The sequence below is a fragment of the Cariama cristata genome, unplaced genomic scaffold (assembly GCF_000690535.1).
Source record: "Cariama cristata isolate BGI_N322 unplaced genomic scaffold, ASM69053v1 scaffold7094, whole genome shotgun sequence".
Classification (NCBI taxonomy): Eukaryota; Metazoa; Chordata; class Aves; order Cariamiformes; family Cariamidae; genus Cariama; species Cariama cristata.
Genome location: NW_009614634.1, coordinates 19,779 through 35,063, shown reverse-complemented (window position 1 = coordinate 35,063; position 15,285 = coordinate 19,779). Strand labels below are relative to the sequence as shown.

General features: G+C 42.4%; 1 protein-coding gene across 1 annotated transcript in view; it reads right to left on the bottom strand.

Moving 5' to 3' along the window:
* Positions 1–1,216: 1,216 nt before the first annotated feature.
* Positions 1,217–15,285, bottom strand: part of PDE8B (phosphodiesterase 8B) — a gene marked incomplete at its 5' end in the record, with an annotated part of 33,809 nt that continues 19,740 nt past the window's right edge. The window contains 10 exons of the mRNA XM_009699494.1: positions 1,217–1,332; positions 1,987–2,116; positions 3,699–3,866; positions 6,848–6,983; positions 7,967–8,184; positions 9,174–9,372; positions 12,079–12,214; positions 12,647–12,692; positions 13,481–13,645; positions 14,812–14,888. Of these exons, the coding sequence (XP_009697796.1) occupies positions 1,217–1,332; positions 1,987–2,116; positions 3,699–3,866; positions 6,848–6,983; positions 7,967–8,184; positions 9,174–9,372; positions 12,079–12,214; positions 12,647–12,692; positions 13,481–13,645; positions 14,812–14,888 (1,391 nt within the window). The remainder of the gene's footprint in view (positions 1,333–1,986; positions 2,117–3,698; positions 3,867–6,847; positions 6,984–7,966; positions 8,185–9,173; positions 9,373–12,078; positions 12,215–12,646; positions 12,693–13,480; positions 13,646–14,811; positions 14,889–15,285) is intronic.

Sequence of the window (15,285 nt, the reverse complement as noted above, 5' to 3'; positions counted from 1 at the left end):
AGCCACACCTTTGACACTCTTGCCTGCATCCTGGAGTGCACAGTGTTAAAAATCAGCAGTTCTGCTAGTATTAATTAACTGAATAGTCTAAAATTTGAACTCATGTTCATGTTCTGCATGTGATTAAAATGAGATGTACAAAAATATGCATTTGTGCTTTGGAAGCTTTAGCATAAATTTCATATCATAAAACTAATGAAAAACTATGTTTGATTTCTAACTTATTTACATTTTTGAAAGACTTTTTACATCACAAAACAAACCAGCATTTTATTGGCGGGGGGGGTTTGAGTACAAATTATAATGCTGTTACAAATTATAACCTGGAAACTTTTTTTAAAAAGTGACAGGTTCATCCTAGAAGTAAGTAGCACAATATATGGACTTAGAAAATTTAGATCAGTTTACTAAAATTGATGACGATGTGTACAAACACCACTTTATAAAAAAGATGTTGATGAAGTGCCACAATGGGTTTTTTGTGTAAAATTTGTAACATCTCTTAAGATAGCAGAGAAACAGGTGGATGGCACCAATTATACAGAACATGCTTATTTTCCTCCATTATATGAGCAATTTTAAAGGACTTTGACTCCTACCAAGATTTTCTATAGAAAAGGAAGAGTGAACAGGTGGTGGTCTGAGAGACAGTCTCTGTAATAAGACTGTTTTAAATGGTACAGAGTTTGGTTTTTTACTGTATACGATTTATTGAGGTTTACTTGTTCTACTGTGCATGTTTGCTTTAGAACTATGATTCAGGGAGCTGAAGAACTTGGACAGAATTGGAGCAAATTTATGCTAGATACGTGGGAAGTTTTTATGCTTATTTGTCAGCCTGTTCTTACTCTACTGGTGACTAGATTACCGCTTTGTCTGAGAAACTGTTCTGTGAAGTGTTAGTGAATATGGTTGAATCAGTTACAAGATTTGACAAATTTATATTCAGTATTAGAAATTAGTTTCAGAAGTACATTTTTCTGCCACAAAATGTTATTTCCAAAGAGTACTTATTCATCTGTGGATTATGTAGCCTTTTTGAAAACATTTTTCTGTAGGATTCAGTGAAGCTTAAAAGTAATGAATAAAATATTTCCTTCTTGCCACGCAGTCTTAATTTCACTGGAAAGGAAACACTATCGCTCTTGTAGCCAAGTCAGTAAGTGATTCACAGTGAAACTGGTAGATCAAGAGGTCTGTTTTTCTTGCCTTACTGTCAGTTGTTATTTTCTGATGGGAGCCTGAGGCTCTTGCACTTTAACTCATCCAGTGTTTTCCAGTGTTTGTAGTTATTAGCCAAGTGTTGCATCAAAACAGGCAGATGTGCAAATGCTGAAATGAGCAGGAGAAACAGTTGTACTAGGTATACAGAATGGGCAGAAGAACAGCACAACCTCATCTGAAATTGGCATTTTCCTGCTCTCTCTTGATCCTTCAGCTATAAGCTGATGCTAAAAGGGAAAAGATTTTTCCAGTCGGTTTCTCTTTCAAGCAAATCCCTTTCTTAATGTATGATGACTTTATTAAATTATGCTAACATGCAGCCACTGTGGTCTCAGTTTCTGCTGCTCAGAAGAAAGGAAAATAGGACCTAGATGAAAAAAATGCTTTGTTTTAAGCCATTACTCCTTCCTTCTTTACATAGATTGTCTGGTAAATGCTCAAATTTCATAAAGCTGGTGTTGTGTACAGTGAAACGAGCTTCACCAAGGCCAGGCTGGATGAGGCTTTGAGTAACCTGATCTAGTGGAAAGTTTCCCTGCCCATGGCAGGGGGGTTTGGAACTAGATGATCTTTAGGGCCCCTTCCAATGCAAACCATTCTATGATGCAATGATTCAGCAGCATCATTGCTTAGATCCTGTGCTGTACTGCTTATATATGGGTACTGCTCCTGAAAAAAATGGACTCAAGGCCAGCTTGAGATTATTCGGTTTGGTTTGTAGAAAGCTCTGCCTCAGAGGAAGAAAAAAGCAGAAGTACTTACCATCCCATGCATCGAACATATCTGTTATAAAATAATCAATGAAGGAAATTTGAGACTTGGGGATGCTGCAGGTGTTTCTATCAAATACTGGCATTACAACAGGCAGACCCTGTCTCTTCTCTTCATCAGTCTAAGAAAACAAAACTCCAGTTAGCCCCTAGAGCTTTGCTGGCTTTCATGCTGGAGTAGCAAAGACCAGGGGATTAGATGAATTGCAATAGGAGATTTGAGGCAACCCGTAGAACCCCTGAGGTGAACTGCTTTAGCTTCATGTACTTTATTTCGTCTGGAACAGGGACTGAAATCAACATCTCTTCCCTTTCACAAGTACTCTATTACTGTACTGCTGTGCTTGCTCTTGGCTCCAGTGAGACAGAACACTCCAATCTGGTGATGAGGGCACACCAGCTAAAAATAGAAAATGAGGTTGCAGAGTCCTTTAGCAGAGGACAGTTTTGATCTTTCCTTTTTTCCACATCTCTGGTGCCTGTTTCAAACCATTTCTCTTTTTAAGTAAGAGGGACGTGGCTGTCGCTACTTTCTCTGCTTGTATCAGGTTATAAGATGAATAGACGTAAGGGTAAGCCCTTTACTTCTGTGTCCACAATTGGAAGAGGGCTGGGTTTGTTGCACTCAGTATGGTGGAGGAGCCAATCACCTCAAGAGCCTTAGAATTTAATTACAGAAACCACTTTATGTAGTATAGGCAGCAGCCAATGCTGGAATTGGCAGCAGAGCCGTCTCCAAAATTACCAGATGAGGTGAATGAAGAGCAGAACAGTTCTCAGCACCTCACATCGCTGCAAGTAGGCTAGTCCCTAAGATTGACAATTAAAAGCTAGCTCATGATACCTTGACTGCTAGGTAGATATAGCCTAAGTGATTCTTTGTCTTACCTGGGAAGTGATTCACTATGATTAAAATGAAATTCAGACGTGTCCCAGGCACTAACTACAATTTTCTTTCAGTAATAACCATCACATGTATGATCTGAATTTGGATGGCTGGTATGCCCACTTTCCTGTCTTTCCAGTCATAGCTGCTGATTTCCGCACCATTAGTGGCAAATAAAAGCTAAGAATCTATCAGTTGTTCAAATAAAGACCTAGAAGAGTGTTTCATTTTCAGGAAGCTGGTGGATTTGTGTTAGAAGAACTGAGTATTAAGAAAGGCAGTTGAGCTTCCCATTCTGTCTGGAAAGGTTCCATGTGATACATCTTTACACTGCCCACATGCCTGCAGTACTGGCCATGCCACATTGTCTGCCTACCATGACAATAGTTCAGGTGCCATCTTAGAAGAGAAAGGGCCAGCCCGATGATTCAGTTGAGGGCTTCATCAAGCATGGATCTTCATGCTGTTTTCAGGGAAGATGTTGGGACTAGAAGCTAGAATGGTGATGGTCTTGAGTTTCAACCAATTAAATTGACTAAGGCTAATAAAATCGTTTTGTTTTAGCCAGACAGAGAAAGTTAAAAATGTAAAACCTCCTTTCCACCATTCTGTATCGCAAGCTTCATGGTAAGCAAACTAGCTGACTTTGACTGGAATGTATTCTTCTGCATGAAACTGAGGGGCTGGTTCTGACTGGGGACAAAAAGCGTACGTCTGGACTCTGTGGTGATGCCAGGCAGACCCCGTGTGGAACACCAGACAAGCCGATGTGCACTTTCTCACATAACCTAACAGTCAAATTATAAAAATATACGAACCTGTGCAAAATACTCCTCTGAAATCCTCCCTGCCCATTCGATACATAGCTCCAGGGGGCGACATGGATTTGCTACATCTGCACATTTAATCATCATGCGCTTGATCAGTGTCTGGTTATCTGGAAAATTCTTTATATTGGCTGTACATTCACAGTCGCTGCCTTCGCTCTGTAAAAGAGAGTTGGTTACAGGGGCCAGTGGCCAGCATCCCTGCTAGCAGGAGTGAGGGCATCATTACCAGCTCTATTGCACTTCGGCAGTAAGCAGGCACCCAGCCTGACACCTTCTAATTTCATGCAGAGCACCAGGAATTTGGAGGAGAAAGCAAAGTCTGAGAACTGCAGCCTTGCTAAGTAACTAATGATAGCCCCATTACATATGACAGTTGTGGAGATTCTCAGAATGAATAGCAAAGTTTGTGAAATAAAGGAGTCACAGGCTTTTTATCAGGTAGGATGAGTTACCCTTCTCTGCATCCCAGCTTTGCCCTCTTGGAGCAGGACCAGGGTAAGGGACACATCCAGCAACTGCAAGCTTAAATTTGGGGCTGGTCATGGTAGGGAGCTGCTTCATTTAGGGGAGTTTCTAGAGTTTTGTTTTCGTTCCTAGATGAGAAAACTGAGGCAGGCACAGGGGAGTGAACCAACTTGCAAAACTGACTGTTTCTTTAACAGAAAAAGCAGATCTGTGCCATTCAGTTCTGGGATGTTTGCAACTAAAATGGCCTTCTTTGTGCCAGATTTTGAACCCTCGGCCTGGAACACTTTTCGGTCTTAGTTACCAGCTAGGGTGAGGTCTGAGATAATCTATGAGATTAACAGTAGGAAAATGCTGGGGTGGCAGACTGACTGCAGAAAGTCTCTGCTTGCCAGGCAGTAAAATACTGAACTGCCTATTGACTGCTCTGGAGAGCGGGTGGAGGGGACAGAGTAGCTGTAACAAGTCTGCTGTGGCAGACTTTCATCTTCTGGGTCTTGAACAGTTTAGAAGGGCACAGGTATATTATGTTCCTTATTGAGTAATAAAAAGCCTCCACCTCAGCTCACCATGGCATTAACACTATTCTCAAAATAATATATTTGTGTAATTATGGCTTCCCTGCTAAATTCAACTCTTGAGTCAAAAACTGAACATAAATACTTTTTACCACCATGGCTAAATTAATGTCTTTGTGGTTTATGAGGAGATATTTTGCAGTGACTTTTGACTATTCAGGCATTAATCTTCTAACTTTATGTTTAGCAGTTAATTTTTTTTCAGCATGGGTAGCCCAGCAAAGAGCTGCCAAATTAACCCCGCTCCTTAACTGCTGTTCAAGATCAAAAATAGGAGAAGCCACTGTTAACAATAAGGAACAGAATGACCTAATATTGGGGAAAAAAACAAGTCTGTAATACAAGTGGTTCTGTGCTTTATGTTTATTGCTCTCCAACTCTTGTACATTTTAAAATAGTCTCTGCTATAAACCTGTAAGATAAAGAAAGTGAGTCAAAGAAAATGTTTTCTATAGTTCAGAAAAGCTGATTGCAGTAGAATGTATGGAGAGCGTTCAAAAGCTCTTTAGGAAGTGCTGGAACAAATGCATTCATGGGATTAAAGGGAAGATTGCCAGAAATGTGTTGAGAGCTTGGGAACACCGTGGTTTCAGTGAGACTTGTGGATCTAAATCCTACAGGCCAATGTGGGGATGCCAGAAAACTGAAGAGATTTTAGAAGAATGGAGATGGAGGAAACATTTCAGAAAAATGCTTAAGCTGTCAGAGGAGAAAGGAAGCACTGTGAGAAGCCACATTTCCCAGTGACGACTCAGAGGGCTTTTTTAGAAATTGGTGGAGCAGGTTGCTATCTGGTCCATATGTAAGTACAGAGAAACCTGGCAGTGGGTAATTCCACGCCATTCACCGATCTGGACCTTCCTTTCCTCTGGGCTTTGATCTAATGTGAGATCCCCACTGTGCTGGCTTAGCCCATGCCAGGAGGGCAAACCCATGAAACGCAGCACCAGGCAATGTGCTGGGAGTGCAGTGCAGAAACAGCAATAGGGGTCCCCCAGCAGTGCCCAAACCACGTCCCCCTGTGCTGTGGGACTTCTGACACTGAAAAAGATCAGCCTAATTCAGACCCAGTGCCACATCCAGTACACTCTCCAGAGCTTGGAACCGCTGGGGAGTACAGTGCAAAGTGTTCACAGAGCCAGTGAAGTTCAGTGGCATTTGTGATTGCCAGCTCAAACTGTTGGGAGACTGGAACTCAGCAGTCCCTAGAAGCAGGTCAGTGCAACTGATGTAGTGCTGTCCCTGAAGTCATAAACTGCACCGGTCCTTACTGGTTTCTGTACCCATGACAGTCTACAGTGCAAAAAGTCCAGTTATGGAGAACTGGCAGAAGCTACTTTTATTTTTTAATGTCACTGACCTTCAATTTGGTCTGACCTTTATTTAAATGTTTCTAACAAAGCACTATTTTCACTATGCTGTGATAAGATGGTCTTTTCTTACATAAGTAACGCTATCCCGGAGAACCCTGTCAGGCACTGAGCGCTCAACCTTGAGAGGCAACAAAGAAGGTAAAGAGGGGCCTGGGCTGGGAGACTTCAAGGCACCTTATGAAATATACCCTGGCTGGTGATGGAGCATTAGGGTGTAAAACTGATAGGAATAAAGGCCCAGACATCTCTTGGTACAATCAGGAATGGGAATGGGGTGGGAGAGGTCTCAGGAACCAATGGAGTTATTCCTCGTGGCTTGAAGGGTCCACATAGACACAAAACTATCAGTTACAATCCCAGGATCAGGGAAATCCCACTGTTTGGAGGCAGGACTGTAGGCACATGTGCTGACCTGGCTCCACATACAGAATTTTGCATGTACGAAAGCACCCACCTGCAAGTTTTCTGAACACAAGATGGCTTTGAAGGCAAGGCTTATAAAATGAAGTATTCAAATGAGCTAAGGGCAGAGCCAGACATAGAAAACAAGAAAATAAAAGTATTTTTTCACACTTTGAGGTGTGAGATCACAAATCCAATTGTGTCTTTCGGGCATTACCACAGTGCAAATTAATACAATGTGAATGAAAACGATACTTAAAGTTGTCTTGGAAGAACTACACTGAAATGCCTGAAGGTGTAAAGTCCTGCAAACACTTACATGTGAGCTGGTCTCCTCAGATGCCATTGGCTTGTTGATACTATTCACAAACTTGTTGACGTGCTCGAAGTGTTTCGTCATCTCTGTTGCCAAAACCATATCAATAATGGCCTGGCGCAATGTCCGGTAGTGATTTCTAAGAAATAAAAATAGTTCCTGCTCACAAGCCTGCCAGAGAGAGCTCTGTCCTTTCCTTGTCCTTGCCCAGACAGCACTGCAAAACACTGCTTGGGGGCTCATCCACACGAGGTAGCACCTTCAGAGCTATGAACCATCTAGGCTTGGAGGAATCATACCTCTCTGGGTTTCTCCAGCTCTGAATTCCTGTATTACCTTTTTTCTGTTATTTTTACCTCATGAAAACCAATCCCCTGAAGTCAATAAAACAATTCAATTTCATAATGCTGTAACACTAAGACAACTTCTTCAGGAATAGCACCAACACATTTCCATCTCACCATATGTTAGCTTGGGACTCAAATCTCAGGTTTTTCAAAAAACAAGTGTTACGGGGGAGTAGACAAATTCATTACCTGTTTGGGGTCAGGCCCTTTCCATTTCACATCCTTTTCTCTCCCACCCTGTCCCTGCAAAAGCTAGGCTGATGCAATGGGAACTCCCAGGCTACATGCATGCCCAGCAGCAGGGTGACCCCAGCTCATCCAGAGCTTCAGCTCCCTCTGCCACCACTCCTTTCTGTCCTATATGAATGTGGCAGTGCCAGCAAGCATGGGGTCACATGCAGACAGAGCGTGTAGCATCTGACTGACTGGGTGGAAACATGTGGCCCAAAAAATAATTTCCAGGTTCCTGCAATGAAAAGGCAGTAGATCAAGATGCAGTCTTCAGGCTGCCAACTGGACCATGCCAAAGTAATCCATAAAAGATTATCAAACATCTCTATAAGCTTCCAAAAAATACAAATTGGAGGTCAGGAGTGGGAAAATTAAAGCCTTTTTAAAAATCATGTCAACATAGTATTTTGGAAGAGGTTAAATATTAATGTTTCTATTTAAATTATATTTTATGGTTTAGAAGGTAGGCTCTCAGTCTGCCTCAAACTAAAATCGCTGAACAAGCAATCTACACATGCAGACTCCCCTTCTCCAGTAGACCTACCTATCAATATTCTTGAAAATGTTGCATTTGCTGTCTTTAGTTGTAAGCTGAAACGCCAGAGCTGTGTGATGACTCTCTAATACAGCTGTATCATTGTAAAGGACAGCTAATTCACTGCCTGCATTGCACAGGAAAGAGTTGGTCCGTCCAGGGTGGTCTACATCATGAATTGTGGCAGCTATTAATGCAGCTACCTCATCTAAATGGTCAAGACTTCCCTACAGGAAGAGAGAAAAATAATGTTGTGGCACAAAAACTACAGTAAATAATTGCTAATCATTTTCAGGTACCCACAAATAGGCAAGTGTAAGCTTCAGTGCAAAGTTCCTACCTCCTTGCAACCATTTTCCTCTCACTGCGCCCACAATCTTCCTACTCCAAAACTTCACCTCCCACCCTTACCCAAACCCTCTTTCCTTAATGACGCTTTTTACTGTGCTGTGACCTAAGCAATATCTTTGCATTAAATCCTCTAATGGTGGATGGATCTTCTAGTAGTGCCCTTCCACTTTGTGTGCTTGCCTGAATGCTTCTGTACTGACTCTGTTCCTACACAGCTTGTGTGGGATAGGATAGGATAGGATAGGATAGGATAGGATAGGATGGGATAGGATATTTCAGTTGGAAGGGACCTATGACAATCACCTAGTCCAACTTCCTGACCGTTTCAGGGCTGACCAGAAGTTAGAACATGTTATTAAGGGCTTTGTCCAAATGCCTCTTAAACACTCACAGACTCAATGCATCGATCACCTCTCCAGGAAGCCTGTTCCAGTGTTTAACCACCCTCTCACTAAAGAAATCCTTCCCAATGTCCAGTCTAAACCTCCCGCGGTGCAGCTTTGAACCATTCCCACGCATCCTATCACTGAATCCCAGAGAGAAGAGATCAGCACCTCCCTTTCCAAAGCCTTGGCAAAGCTTTATTAAGAGCTGTTATTAACAGTCAGTTACCAAGAGACAGAAAAGAACCAGGTTTCCCCCGCACCCCATTATTGTTACTTAAAAATGTAAATTCCTTACTCATATAAACAGTCTTTACAGAAACTGAGCGGGCCTGTCGGCATCACAGGAAGAATTCAAGGGCAGAGAGACTTTATGAAGTGAAGGCTATTATTTCAGTAAACATCTGACTTTTGAGGGATACACATAAAATCGCAAACACACCGAAATCCTAGTCCAAAGGACTCCTAGAGGATAGTTATACCTTAACTCTCTCCTTCCCAAGAAAGAAGGCGGTAGCATGGAGGACATCTGCCGCATGCGTGGAGTTGTGGTATGAGTTGGAGGAGTGGTAGTTGGCTTCAATCATCTGCAGCCACGCTCTCAGTGTTGCTTCTGAACAGTTTAAAAACTCAGAGACCCCAAACCGGGCAAAAACTTTTAAGCCCAAATACACTAACGGCCTGAAAAACAGTAGAAGAAAAAAGCATTGCTGTAAAACAAGAACTTCTGATATCCTGAAGAGTGGTAGTTTTGACAAAGAAACCAACAAGACCTTAAAAATAAAAGGTGGGGGGAAAATTTTTGAATAGCGTATCTATAACCTCTCGAAAGCCTGGCCAAGGTCACAAATTATTACATCTACCATCCTTTCAGACATTATTTTAATATGTTTTGTAGAAATGATGCAGTTCCAGTAGAGTTTCACCAATCTTGTGGCTTCAGAAAAAAATTCTTAAAAGCTCAGATCTTTTGTGTTTTTAGTATTGTGGCGCACAGATGAGCGGGCATTTGCCTTCAACATTTCTTGGTGCATACCCCGATCACCCGGGATGCACTGAGCCTGCGCTGAACTAGGTCATGGCCACCCTCGCATGGCATCACACCCACCATGCATATGCATGAAGTTTCCTGGAACCGGGTGGAGATGTTGGGACTTGGACTGTATAAAAATGGTAACATCAGAAGCCAGGGAGAGGCCCCCACCACCAAGACACCAGAAGAAAGAGGATCAATGGGATGCTGCTGGATCCATGGGTGATGAAATCTTCTTTCTCTCTTTCTTTCTTTTTTCCTTCCTCTCTTTCTCTCTCTCTCTCAACATATAAGGGTAATATTGTTAAGAGTTTGTTGTATTTTAGTCCGGGCACATACGGGTAATATTGTTGCATGTTTGTTGCTGTAATATAATAAAAACTTTTGCCAAGCCACTATCTGTTGTAATCTGCCCAAATTTTCAGTAAAGGTGTGACTTTGATTGAACCTCACCCACTGAGTGGGACATGACAACTATCTGTCAATCAATAAAAAATAATAGTTTTTTCCTGAGGAGAAAAAGTAGACTTTGAACATGACATGGGCACATCCCAAAGGCAAAAGCCCTAAGACAAAAAAAGGTAAAATGTTTACTGTTTCAAATAATCCTTTGTCTTCAGGGGTCCAGATTTCTACTTCCTGACTATCTGTAGTTGGCAATATGTAAAGTATATTGATGCTTTTCAGAACAGCTCTTAGCATCAGGTCATTTCATATGAACTCTTCTAGTTTTAAGAGGACTGGATCACTTTCTAGAGTTGAGACAGGAGTCTGCCATCGGTAAACTGCCCTCCCTCGAATTCCAGATGCTACCAGGCAGCGGATAAATGTGTGTTTCTGTTTGTGCATGTGTGTGTCTGTGTGTGGAGGGAGTTCATGTCTAAAATTGAACTTCTGAACTCTCAAGCAGTAGCCTGCTACTTTCTTGCTTCAAGTGGTATGGGCTGGACTAAACAGAAGTGGCATGTCCTGCATCCTACCAGCAGTGATCTCCCAGCTGGAGAGGGAATTTGAGGTCTGGTGAATGTAATGCTGGGGAGGACAGTGATGAGCCTGTATGTGAAACAGTAAATAGAGCAAAATCTCTAATCTTGTTGGTTCTTCAATCCAAATCCACTCTGGATTGTCATTTACTCTGTGTTGCCTGTGACGGAGTCCTATCTATCAGTCACATTTTTCTCTCCTGCAAGATGACCTACATGTCTCCTGAGCTAAGGAAGGCATAACCAAAAGCCAACATCTGCACATCAAAACCAGGCAAATGCAAATTCCAAAAATGGCCATTTTCTTAAAACAGAGCACAAGAGACCTGGAAGTCTCTCCAATTCTTTGCATCTTGGAATGAAAATCACTTTTCTCTGTGGATGACATGTTTATTTTTGTGATCTACATGACCTCAAAACTGCTGGACTCTTCTTTCATTATAAGCTTTAAAATCTCAGGCTCTTGATCCTATCACTGGTTTATCCTCTGTCCCAGTTTTTTATCCCTATAATCAAAAGCTACACTTGTCTCAGAGCTTCCTAAGTCATAGTGTGATTTAGGTAAGGGAGGGGAGAGGCTTGCTTTTTCCAGCATGACCATTTGTTTTTTTCAGGAAAAAAGAGCATCTGTGAGACATCCAGCATGTAACACCACCACACGGTGCCAAACAGTGTCACCTAGATAGAGTGGATGGGAGCCAAGCAAGGCAAAAGTTGAACAGGAAACAATCCTGGAGGGCTGCAGATGCTGTCAGGGAAGAATCATAGAATCATTATGGTTGGAAGAGACCTCAAACATCATCAAGTCCAACCGTATACCTGATGCCACCCTGTCCACTAAACCATGTCTTGAAGTGCCACATCTAAACGTTTTTTGAACATCTCCAGGGACGATGACTCCACCACCTCCCTGGGGAGCCTGTTCCAATGCCTAACAACTCTAACAGTGAAGAAGTTCTTTCTAATGTCAAGCCTGAACCTCCCCTGGCGCAACTTGAGACCATTTCCTCTCGTCCTATCGCTAATTACCAGGGAGAAGAGCCCAACCCCCACCTCACTACAACCTCCTTTCAGGTAGTTGTAGAGGGCGATCAGGTCTCCCCTCAGCCTCCTCTTCTCCAGACTAAACAACCCCAGCTCCCTCAGCCGCTCCTCATAAGGCTTTTAGACAACAGAATGCACAGGGCTCTCTGACCATGGCGCATGCCTGGCTCATTAAATGGGACAAGTGGTATCAACATACACACACAGGAAGAAAGATAGCTGTCACAGATCTGCTGTGTCTTGCTGCAGTTTTTCCAGAGCAAACTGCTTTTGGCCACACTTCCTCCACAAGTTTTTTGTGGGCACCCAGGGAAAGGAGTCTAGTACCTTTTATTTGTAACAGCCTCCAACTCAAAAATATTGAAGTCCCAGCTTTCCTCATTATCCAAGAGCTGTGCAATACAGGGTGGAACATCATTGATGGTGTTTGGCACCGAAAGGTGACTATGGTTCATGTTCATATCTGTTGAAATGGAATTTGGGAATTACAACATTTCTGGATTATTTTTTTTCCCCCTACATGCAGAATTCCATTTAGAAAACAACTCCTTTTCAAGAAAAACAACCCTTTTCCTTACATGAAAAAGTTGGTAAAAGCCTATAGTATATACTATTACAGATGATTTGGACATAAACCATAAAGATCAGTGAATGTTGTTTGAGTCACAATTTAGTTTTTTCCTAGTCTGATTTTCTACATTTTGAAATGCATTATTTTAATTATTTGAACCTGTTTCAACTCCAAAATGGAGGCAGTCTAGCACTTGTTCTGCAGTCACTTAGACAACCATTTCCAAAGACATGCGTCCCACTGCAAATTAGCTTGGCGATCTATGTCACTAGCATCTACAAAAGAAGTCACACATGCAAAGGGAAGTTTAAAATGGTGGCTTACTCTTAGAAAACACATACTCGTTTCCTGACAGTCTTCTCAAGCCATCCTGAAAAAAGCAGGTTTATCATAAGATTTAGGCAGTGTAACCACGCATCATTAATTGCAAAAACACTACAGGCACTTTCTCTTTAGATACTATTCCTGGGTACCAAAAGCACTGCTCCTATTGTATCACTATAAGCACCACCCTTCTTTTAAGGTCTTTCAAACCAGACATGAATGAATCCAAGGAACACTAGTATGAGATCTCCAGAAAGGATATTATTAACTATACAGTGCCCTCCTTGACCCTTTCATTGGTGCCTGCAGGATTTCATCGTTCAAATTAACCACTATCTTTTATTTTTCATTTTCTTTTATATTATTTTCACAAGGATTAGCTCAGTGTATGTTAAAAATGAGGTAATCCATGATGAAATCTAGGCAGTTTGTCTCCGGCAGACAGTGTTGCTGCTGTTACAGGACAAAAGTCAGAACCTGATTGAAGTAACCTCACTCTTACACTGGACCAGTTACAGAGCAATCCCTCTAATCCCACCGAAGATTCCACGGTTTCCAGAGTATCTCCTTGAGACAAATCAGATTGGATGATATAGTTTCTAGTGGCAACCATGTTCACTTATATATGAGGATGAGTGCACCCAATGGACTAAAATGTGGCCGTATCTTACTACATCTCGGTGCCTACTATTGGTAGAGAGGCCAAAATACTGAAGTCAAATGGTGATGAATTACGACTCTCCTTCCCATTGCCTTTGAAATTTTTGCACAGCAGAGCACTGAACTGTGATGTAGGACACTGGTAATGGTAATTTCTTTACTAATTTTACTCACAGTCATCAGACCTCCAACAAGATCACTTGTGTGAGGATCTTCATCTTTGGTACCTAGCTGAGGGGAGTAAAGTTCTGTTGTCCGCAGGATTTCCAGAACTCTGTCCAAGGCCTCTGCTACTGTGATGGGGCTGTTTTCCTGGGCAGCATTAATTATGTTAATAACCTGAAAGCAGATTAAGGAGGCAGGTGAGGAAGAGTGAATGGCACTTTTGTCTTCTCTTATTACAAAAATCTTTATTCTTGGCTTGATTATACTACTTCCCATTTAGCAAATGCTATGTAATTCCCACCAACCCTTGAAGTACAACTCTGAAAATGTGAAGATTCCTTGGTATCCATCTGCTGATTATAACTGGCAAACCCACTGGAAGTGAAAGCAAAAGGTTGTGAAATATCTGAAATAGCTGCAGGTGGGTAGACCAAAAACTAGCCATGTCCTAGTCCTTCAGCATAGGTAGGGCTGCTCAAAAGCAATCATTCAGTCCCTAAAGGAAAAAAACCAAACAAGCTCACTCCTGGAGGTGACTCAGATATCCTGATATTGGATGTAAAGCCTTAGTTTTTTCAATGTGAAAATGAAGGCCAGAGAGCAGAAACAGCTGGGCTGTGGTTGTGGGAGAAGAGGATGGCTCCTGGCTCTGTCAGGACTGAGAAGCAGAGCCCAGTGCTGTCTTCTCCAGCAACCAGAAGCTGCTGGGAGGGCACTACAGGCGTCCCTGCAGGTACACTTGCAGAGAAGGAAAGGAGAGGAGTCAGCTGCTCTAACAGGCACAGTGGTGCTGGGAAGTAAAAAGCTTGATGACAGGAAAAAGAGATGGGGAGAGAGGAAAAAATGGTTTGAGGATGGGAGATGACAGACACCCTGGTCTGCAGGACAAGTGATTGTGCAGCTGGTTTGTGACAGCAGAGTTTGTATAACATGGATAGTGAAGAAAAGACTGCAGCAAAGTGCAGGGGACAGAACACAATGCAGATGCTCCCTCTGCATGCTATCTTATAAATACCAATGGTGAAAGCAAAGGTGGGACTGGAAGCACACGACCTCCTACACGCGCATGGCCCAACAGAGCAAGGTCCCCTTCCTGCGACAAGCAGTGCATCTAGCAAGAACACCCTTTTCCCCTTTTTGCTATTCTTCCTTGTGACTAGGATTTGGAATGAGATGATGAGATGCAGAAAGTGGTAAGAAAAACAAAAAAAAAGGTTTAAATTATTCTGTTAAATACAAGGTACAGGAAAGCCCTGGCTGTCCTATCACAAACTACATACTTCCCTATGAGAGCAACTCCAAACCCTGAGTTTGTGGAAAAGGCAGTGCTCAGGACTCACCTTTGTGATAGGAGCTTCTATTGTCATTGAGTGGATCCTTGCCATTGAAGAGTACCGTCGGGTCTGTAAACTTGGAGCTGCCATTAAAGAGAGCACTGTTTACATGCCGCAGAGTGTAAATCAGATGACAGCATTTAAAGAGTGCAGAAGGCCATCACTGGGGAACAGCATGACAGAATCCAGCCTCGTTTCCCATTTCTCATGTATCGCTCCCCCTGCAAGTTCTTGCTTTACTGTTTCATTTCTCGCATTGTTGTCTACCTCCTTTGCTGCCACCTCTCATTTCTGATGTCAGTTTTTCCATCCATCCTTCATATCAGCTATATGAAATGAAGCTATACTTAAGCTATATTGTACTTCATGCGCAGTACCTGCCACTGTCCCTTTGTTTGCAATGGATCTCTGTCAGACACACTCCTCCTCTGAGAGAGTGTGTGTGTGTGTATGTCCCTCATCTCAGTGATACAGCTGCCC